This window comes from Falco naumanni, chromosome 1 (genome assembly GCF_017639655.2).
Source record: "Falco naumanni isolate bFalNau1 chromosome 1, bFalNau1.pat, whole genome shotgun sequence".
NCBI classification, from domain to species: Eukaryota; Metazoa; Chordata; class Aves; order Falconiformes; family Falconidae; genus Falco; species Falco naumanni.
Genome location: NC_054054.1, coordinates 77,375,441 through 77,385,188, shown reverse-complemented (window position 1 = coordinate 77,385,188; position 9,748 = coordinate 77,375,441). Strand labels below are relative to the sequence as shown.

Sequence of the window (9,748 nt, the reverse complement as noted above, 5' to 3'; positions counted from 1 at the left end):
GACACATAGTAACCAATAATAGTAACTGTAAAAAAAGCAAAAAACTTTACAAAAGCTTACCCTCACTTTTTTTGTATCTGCTCCCTACCAAAAGCTAGATGATGCAGCTGGGGGGTAGGTATAGGAAATATACTTTGCATAGCAAGTATATGACTTGCATAGCAAGTCAGGAATCAATGCTTTTTTGTTTATGATTATCTAAATCAGGAAGTTGGTCCCAAACAGGTCAGACAATGCCCATTCCGTTGGCTCAAGACCGATGAGGCAAAAGCCTAAGAAGAACCAAAAAATTGAAATTAAATTCCCCTTTTTCATTTCTCAAGTTCCCATCAAGTTTACAGGCAAATTTGCATATCAGTAAAGGGCACCTGACAGAAAGCTCTCTCCATTTCAGTAATTAGCATAAGCATTGACGAAAGAGTAAGAGTGAAAGTATGCAACCCCAAGATGCAGGTTTTGTATCATGCCTACTCTAAAGAGTGAAGACCTCTGTCCTACTCAGTTTTCCCAGATTTGTACAATCTTCTAACAACTTAGACAATTAATAAGGAAAGGGCTCCTAGACTTTTTTATTTGGTACAGAAAAAGACAGCTTCAAAGATACAATAGCCAATTTTGAACAAAACGTTTTAAATTGAAGTTTTGGTTTTTAATTATTTTAACTATTTTCATTTTTACCACCTCCAATCTAAGGACGAACAGTAAACCAGAACTTTTATAACACCTTTACTTGAAAGGACCAGAAAAAGGTGATGGACTCCAAAGACGGATTTGAAGCTGGTTTGTTCAAAATACCTGTTAAAAAAAAAATTGCTCACCACTGAACCTTTGATGGTAGTTACACCAAAACCAGAACATATCATCCAGGTGTTTTTCCTTTTTTCTTTAATAGCTGAGGATGCTAATGATGAATATTGAAATCAGTGCATAGTGGAAACAAAAAAATAAAGCTTCTTGCCTTTCACCAGATGATACTGAAACTATTATTTTTGAGCTCTTAGAATCATAAAAGTGCTGGAGCGTGTTCAAAGGGCAGCAAAGGTGGTGAGGGGTCTGGAGCACAAGTCTTGGCAGGGGCGGCTGAGGGAACCGGGGTGTTCAGCCTGGAGAGGAGGCGGCTCGGGGGGAACTTATTGCTCCTACAGCTGCCTGAGAGGGGGTTGTAGGCAGGTGGGGGCCGGTCTCTTCTCCCAGATAAGAAGCGACAGGACAAGAGGAAAGGCTTCACATTGTGCCAGGGGAGGTTCAGATTGGCTATTTCTTATACACCTTTCTCAAACATATACAGTATTAATGACCTTGGAACAACAAACAGGTCTGCTACAGAGCGTTGACTTTTAAAAAAAAAATAAAAAAAATCACTGATCTTGGGAATTGCCTGACTTTTAAAACAGTGAAAAGCATATTGCCTGGAATATATTTGAGGAGGACAGAAAGCCCACAGAGGAATCTAGTTTACTGTGATGATTAACTGATGTCCATGCAAAAAATTAATCAAATAGCATTTCTGCCACTGGGAGTATGCCTTTGACCAAGTGCAGCATAACAGGGGGAAAAAAATTAATCTACTAGCCAATCAATTTTTCTGAGCAACTGAAAATAAAATATGAAGATCTGACTTTTATCTTCCTTCAAAAGTCCTCCAGAATGCTAGAGGCAGCCAGAGGCATTATTTGGCATGGATAGTAATGGTAATTCAAGAACACATGATGTTACCGACTTCTTTCCTCTCCTCCTCTTTTTGTCCTCAACAGAAAGGAGAGGGGGGAAAAAAAATAAATTTTCCCACTGTGGACTGCAGAAATGAGAAAAAAAAAAGTTTTTGCACCTCAGCATATAAATGTGATCTCCAGAATGCCACTAAGGCACAGCCTGAAGGCAGGTGACAGGACCAAAGGTGGCCAGGGAAAGAGGTGGATCCCTGTAAGACCGGCAGTAATTCTGGCCTTTTTCACTTTAAACACAACTTCTTCCTCCGCTGGCTTTCTCTAGGAGCCCTAACTTTTAACAGCTTTTCCTTTTGAGCTTCAGCAGCAGCACAATTGAAGTTCATCACCTCACCTGAAGACAGGTGCCCTCAGACCGTTATAGGATTTAGAGCTGGTTGCCAATAGACCAGTAACATTTTTTTGAAACAAAAGGATGGACTATTTTTTTTTAAATGAAGTCTTTCAAGTGGAATGGTTCTTAGTTTCTCAGAATAACTTGGGTTTTCATCAAATAACTGGAAACAAAAAATTGCCCTGCAAGTTCTGCTTGAAAGCTGTTCTTTATAAATACTTCACCAGGATTCTTTTTTGCAAAAGGAATTTTTTTCTGACTAGGTTAGGTGAAATAATGACTGGATGACAAATTGTCCATAGTATAAAACCTGTTCATTCGTCGGGCATTATAAGGCTTCTGAATTGACCCTGAACAGTTCAGTGGTGCTTGTGGTGGTGTTCACAGATGGTTTTGCCCTCTAGTCTTCTTGACATAAAACCTTCTGCACATACAGTTTAAAAAGGTAAGTGTAACATATAGATGTTTGCCTTCCTATATGCCTGTGCACTGGAAGGTGCGTGTGCTGGTAGGTGTGTCAGCAAGAGGAGTACGACAAGACAACCGTCTGTACTGTGCAGGGTGTCGCTTGTTCAGCCTACACAGCTTCTGTAAGCAGATCTGCAAGGGAAATGGCAGTGGAGGAGTGGAAGAGAAAATGCAGAAGGGATAAGGAGAAAGGGACACCAAAGAGAAAGGCTATCGCTGCTGTGAAGGCAGATCTCCTAAGCACAAGCACATTTACACAAGCATGGCATCTAGATGGCAACTAACTGCAAACAGAAGAATCCAGTCACCTGTGTGACACTGAGGATTAGCCAAGGACTTCAGCTGTTGAAGCAACCAGACATGCACTTCTGGGGTGTGTGGATTCTCTAGAGCAGGCAAGACACATCTAATCGCTGTCTCCGTGAACCCTTGTGTGAGTTTAGAGTGCCACAACTCCCCAGACTAATAATCATAGCTCCGTGAGCAGCAGAAGTAACGAAGTCTGGCTGCCAAGAGACCAGTTTCCTAGATCCCTGTTCCTTCACACTGACATGATGCAGATACTGTCCCATCTCAGCCACCAGCCGGCACCTAATGCTTCCAGGTCTTTTACAGCCATCTTCAACATTTTTCCTTCCTCCTCCCACCTCCAGCATGTTCTATCCCTTCTCAGGTCCCTGAACTGGCAGGTGGGAAAGGGAAAGTCTGTATTTATCAGGCAGCCAGCCAAGCAGAGCAGATAAATCGTGCGCTCACGCTGCAGCCCCTCAGACTGAATTTGGCTGAAATCCACTGTGAAATTTAAGAACAGTGGGAAGGAAAAGGAGGAGAGAAATGACTGAAAACATAATCATACAAACCTCACCTCTACCAGAAACAAGGGGAAGATAAGCACCAGCCAGATCATCTGACTAGTGGAAATTATCTGGGTGACAGGAGGACTCTGTAAGAAGCTCCTGCATCAAACTTCTTAGTCATCGCCACAGGTTGGGTTTCTTTTCCCATAGTCCTCCCAATTAGTTTCAGTTCCAGTTTTGCCACTTGGTCACAGCACCACTGTGCCATTTGCTTCAGAGCATGGGTTTTCCCTTTTAAAGCATGTAGGTTACTACACCCCAAAAAAGTTAAGATATTTCAGAGAATCCATCAATGAAAGGTTTAGCAGCTAAATTACATCAAAACCTAAATCTTTGACTGTTAACATTTTAATGTTCTGCAAGTACCACAGAAGGAGCCCTAGATCCGTGCCTGGTGTTGTACAGAGCACGCAGGCGGCTAGTTAAAAGAGAAGCTGAGGAAGAACAGGTTGTTTCAGGGCAGATACAGTCAGCAAACTTTCTTTCAGCTGGTAAGGTTTCTAAGTAGATCAGGTACACACAAGTATTTTCTCCTGGGTCTAGCTTTGCTAATCAACATCAGTCCCAAACAGCAGGCTTACCCAACGCCTCAGCCTGGTACCGTAGTGACAAACTCCTCATGAGGTAATTTTGAAAAGCTGGACCTGATACTGCTCCTGTCAGAACCGCAGACTCTGCTAAAAACAATTACCTTTGATTTACACACTTTGCACTAGCAGCTACTTTAGTTATACTCCTGAATTGTAGTTAACAGCCTGACCTCTTGACTTAGCTGTTCACAGTTGAAAATATTTACCTTACATGGGCAAAAACCTACTGGGCAGAGGAAAAAAAAAAGAAGAAAAAAAAAAAAAAAAAAAGAGGAAGACATATATATAATATAGCTGTGACATAACCACAAGAGTGACAGCAGAAGTGAGCATTTAAACCCACCATTTTAATGTTAAATTCTTCAGAAATATCCCAGATTCTATCTCAGGAAAACTCTGAAGAAACAAATTGGGACACAAGATCGGATTGAGCATTTAATTTTTGTTATAGGCTAATAGGCAAATGCATCTCAGAAGGAAAATAATTCTAACTCTCAGTGACTTTTAACTCAGCAGAAAACAAAAGTCTCAGTTTCTCTTAAAAATGAAAGTGAACACACATCTCAAACCACATAATCATACATGGTCTCATACCATGGGATTTAGCAGTCTGCTACATCTCTTTTTAAGAAGAAAAGCTTCCAAAAGTGAGCAGATGCAGCAGTTTGAAAGTGTCTTGGAATACTGAAGACATAAAAATTGTCTCACAAAAGGTTCTGGATTTGCTTTTCCTGTTGAAAATCACCTACACTAAAAATGCAGAACCACAAGAAAGGTAGCACAAAATAAATCTATTCCACTAGAGGAATAAGCATCGGTCTCTGATAATGCTCCACCTCTTCCCTGCCTCTTCTGAGCTGAGAAATTTCTGTTCTGTCCTTACATGAGGAGACACATCCTCCTGCCAGGCTTGCTAACCAACACCAGAAGTAGGAGACAGGAGCAGAAAACAGTACAACTGCATGTCTGTGCTCTATTCTGTGCCTGCAAAACAAGCTCAAGTTGCTAAAAATTCCTTGTACTTGGACTACACGAGTTTTGTGTCCAAAGCATGAGGGCTGTGCTTGACATTTTAAAGGCACTGTTCATGTGGGCTGACTGCAGCATCTTCAAGCAAGTCTACCTCAGGTACAGTTACTTAGTTGCTATTTACTGTATTTCATGGTTTATTACAGTCCACAGTGCTTTAATCCCTACAGACAGGAAGCCACAATATTGCAGCTAAACTTACATAGCTGGTCATCTTCATTTCCTTCTTGAATTTGGGAAGCAGCCAAAGCAGTAAAAATCAGTAGGAAACCCTCATCCCCGCAGGTCCAGAGGAAGTCTCGCTGCACTAACTGCTACACACCATAAGTTACCCGCGACTCCTCGATGAGTAGTTCAGCCGTGTGAAAGTGATTCTAAGAGGTAAGAACCATCAGTAAGTTCAGGTGCTCAACATTTCTTCACACAAACAAGCCTTTTGAGTCACTATCATCATCTTGTGTGTGGCAGATATGTGCTCTCAAAAATGCAGATGTGCCAAGAAGCTTCTGACACCTGTCAGGTGGTTCAGAATAGATTCACAGAAAAAACAGACAAGTAGTAAAAAAAATAAATAATAATCTACTTCAGAGATGTTCTTACAAAGAACAGGAAAAGCTCTTTCTTTAGTTTTTCACAGTACAAAATCCAAGAGTAAGAACAACCACCCAAGCTACAGGTGCATCAATACCTTGGTTTGGCACCATCACTTTGCTGTGGTCCCTCGCACTCCGTTCGTGGAGCAAAAGCCAGGGCTGGTAAGAAGCACTGCCTTCAGCTTAGTACTACCCACCTGCATTAAGCTTTTACCAGTTGGCACATGGTAAGCTGTTACTCGGATCATAACACATTGTATGTTAAATATCATCATATATATTACAAATAACGTATTTCCAAACACAGAGAAGGAAATATCTCCATTGCAATCGTAAGCACAGTGACGTTGTACTACGTGTCAGGCATCACGTATGTTTTTCCTTAGGCAACAGATAGCTTGCTACGCTACCTCTACCAGAGGAAAATCTTCCACTTGGTATCTTCCCAATAACTTCGCTGTCTTCATAGACGTGAGATGACAATAGCCATGGGCACGCTTTTGCTTAAGCAAAAGAAGAGTAAAAACTCATCTCAGGACTTTGTGACAATTATTCTTTCTAACCCTTGCCCGTTCTTTGTCTCAGAGAAGAAACAAAGAGATTTACTGTTCACAGAGTACAAAGAAAAAAAGGAGATGCAACAAAATATTTTTAGACTTTTATTAACTTTAACAAAACCTGCAAATTAAAGGGTGGTCAGTTGTTTGGAGAGGATTCAGATACATAATTAAATAACAACTGAGAATATTTAACAAACTATGTACAACTGTTAGCCATCAACTGCTGGACACTAATCAATGTAATCTAAATCTTCTGGGATTCCAAAACCTTTGTCAATTCTGCTCTCTTCAAATCCAAACTTACGTTTGGCCCAGGACTTTATTGAAAAGATGTTATCTGTAAACAGAATGAAAAACATTCGGTTTTGAATATTTAGAAAAGCATGAATTATAGTCTTGGCTACAACAAAATTCTTCCATTTGCATTATCTCTGCATATATGAAAAAGGTACGTAGTGGGGAACATTATCAAGTAGATTTAGGACAGAAAACAGGAGGCTTTTGTTAATGACATACTTTTACACAGTACTAAATAAAATGCATCACCTTTTCTGGAAGTTACCTTTATCTTTTCTTGCTCCTCTTCTACGAGGAGACCAAAAACTACAATTACAGTGTAAGCCTGCTGTAGGGTGATGAGGTAAGTGTGAATACGCACAAGTATTTTACAGATCCTTTTTCAGCTAGACACCTACTGTATGACTGTCTACAACTGTAAAAATCAGATTCACATTAACTAGAAGATCCTTTCTAGTCCCTTGTACGTTTGTTCAGATAATGTACATTTTGTCTGAAAGTTAAAAAAAAGGCATTCAAGGAGCTTTATTTTAGCCAGAACTTCTCTTTTAGCATCACAATACTATTATTTTAGCATATGCATTCTTTTCAATGTAACATCATTTTTCACTGCAATATTGATTGAAACTCACTAACTACATCACTCCTAACACCCATAAATTGCAGCATTCTTTAAGACAGGGAGTGTTGTCTGTGTCTACACACCTTAGAAATATTTTTTCTTTAACAATCAGACATTTGCTTTCAAAACTGTCTCTTCAAAAGAAAATTATGCTACAGCACATAACCTACCTAATTGTCTAAACAAATGGCAAAGCACTTTCTACAGGCTGAGGCACACTTCCTTTACCTCTCTCAAGACCTTGAGATCAACAGCTTGTCATCAGCAGTAGAAAGCCCTGACAACAGTACTCCCAGAAGTTATTTTCAAACATAACTTTATTTCCCCATATGCAGTAAACAACCCAGTACAAACGAAGAAATAATATAGTAATAGTCAAAAGACTTTGACAATGATATCCGGCTTAAACAATGATAGGAGCAGTCCATCAGTAGTAGATGAATTCTGAACAAAAAAAATCACCAATGATATTCTAAATAATTTTAAAAAAGGACATACATATTGCCGGCTCTGCAAAAGGGAACTATATAGCAATATAGCAAAGCTAAACAGCAACAAAATTGAGTTAAACTTCTATACAAATGTTATCCCAGTAAACTTCCTCAAACCTGTGCAGATTTTTCTTGCACGTCAAAGCTGATAAATTAGTTTGAGAAATACCTACTTAATATTAGCATCCATCATATGGTAGCAGCAATAAGGTTCCATAAAGAATTCTACTCTTTAGAAACAGATGAAAATTAAGAAAATAAGCAATTTCTGAATACCTGGACACCACCATTTCCAGTCTCTTTCTATTAACATTTTCCTGATCTTAAGAGATTTTCACTCAACCAAGAAAATGAGTTGCGGGTTTTAACACAGTGTGCAAAATCAGATTTATTCTTCTGGTGCTATGTGACATGAAGCACGTTCAGTAACTAAACGGAGAAAATGTATTCTTTTTTTTTTTAAATCATGATGATTTGTTAGTATATTTCTGCATTCTTTTATAAGCGAGGGTTATCCTACATCAAGTCTTAATCACATCTAGAATTCTTAACAATGAGTAGGTCTTTTACGGAAATTGCTTTAGTCTGAAGCTGCATTAAGCAATATAAATGCATACATACCAGTCCATCTGTTGGCTGCCTCCTTCGCTACTTTGTTTGTTTGGCCTGAAACAGAGGAGAAAACAACAATCAAAAAAGCATATATCACAGTAAAAATCATACCATAGTTTCAAGGCACAGAGATTAAATTTTTATTGATGTCATTTTTAGGGAACCACACAATATAAGGAAGTTATTCTACTGCTTCCAAACCATTCTTCTGTTTTATGCTTTTAAGGATCCAACAAGCACAAAGCTCAGCTAAAGAAAAACAGGAGCAAAGGAACATAAAAGATACCATATGGTAACCACTGTGAATTTCTGAAGTATATTTTAAAATAAAATAATCCTAGTTTGGTTTGCCTGGGGGGCTTAATTGTCTGCACAAAGATTGGAACTAGACTCGTGGCCTGGAGATACTAGAGGCAACAGAGATGGAAAATATTTTATAATCCTCTCTACACATAAGTAATCCATCACATAGGTATGCATGACTCTCTATTAGATAAGGAAAATTACAAGGGTAGCAGTCTATCACATCAATCCAAAAGTTTATCATAAAGCTCTGGAAGGTCTCCTGAGCTTTGGGAACCCCCTCAAAGAAATGAAGACAAAATAATGTTCCTAGTTATTAAACTTGGCTTCCCTCCCTTACCACTGCTCCAGATGCAAATACATAATGGTAAATTACCATTACTACAAATAGCTTTTATATAGTTTCCATGAGGCAAAACAGTATCAAAAAAATTCCTCTTAGAATTTTTGTTCCTTTGCTCTTACAAGTACTTGGCAATCCCAAGCACAAAGCCAGGCTGGGCGGAGAACGGACCGAGAGCCGCCCTGAGGAGAGACTCGGGGTGCTGGTGGAGGAGAAGCTCAGCGTGACCCAGCAACGTGCGCTGGCAGCCCAGAAAGCCAACCCCGTCCTGGGCTGCATCACAAGCAGCGCGGCCGGCAGCCGGAGGGGGGGAGTCTCCCCCTCTGCTCTGCTCTGGGGAGACCCCACCTGGAGCGCTGGGCCCAGCTCTGGGGCCCCCAGCGTAAGGGGGACACGGGCCTGTTGGAGCGGGTCCAGAGGAGGCCACGAAGCTGCTCGGCGGGCTGGAGCATCTCTGCTACGAAGACGGGCTGAGAGAGCTGGGGGGGTCAGCCTGGAGGAGAAGGCTCCGGGGGGACCTTCTAGCAGCTGCCAGTGCCTGAAGGGGCTACAGGAAAGCTGGGGAGGGACGTTGTACAGGGGCCTGCAGTGACGGGACAAGGGGGAACGGCTTTAAACTGGAAGTGAGTAGGTTTAGGTTAGATATTAGGAAGAAATTCTTCCCTGTGAGGGTGCTGAGGCACTGGAACAGGTTGCCCAGAGCAGCTGTGGCTGCCCCATCCCTGGACATGTTAAAGGCCAGGTTGGACGGGGCTTGGAGCAACCTGGTTTGATGGAAGGTGTCCCTGCCCATGGCGGGGGGGGGGGGTGGGACTAGGTGATCTTGTAGGTCCCTTCCAACCCAAACCATTCTGTGATTCCATGAATCAAATGAAACAGGTTGGTTTGTAATGTGTGAATTTATCAGAATCATTATGGTTCT

General features: G+C 40.9%; 1 protein-coding gene across 2 annotated transcripts in view; it reads right to left on the bottom strand.

The window, feature by feature from the left end:
• Positions 1-6,244: 6,244 nt before the first annotated feature.
• MND1 (meiotic nuclear divisions 1) overlaps positions 6,245-9,748 on the bottom strand; it is a 44,635-nt gene continuing 41,131 nt past the window's right edge. For both annotated transcript variants that reach the window (XM_040600498.1, XM_040600489.1), the window contains exons 7-8: positions 8,190-8,234; positions 6,245-6,495 (exon numbers count right to left, since the gene is read on the bottom strand). In XM_040600498.1, coding sequence (XP_040456432.1) covers positions 6,389-6,495; positions 8,190-8,234 — 152 coding nt within the window. In that variant the 3' untranslated portion in view covers positions 6,245-6,388. The remainder of the gene's footprint in view (positions 6,496-8,189; positions 8,235-9,748) is intronic.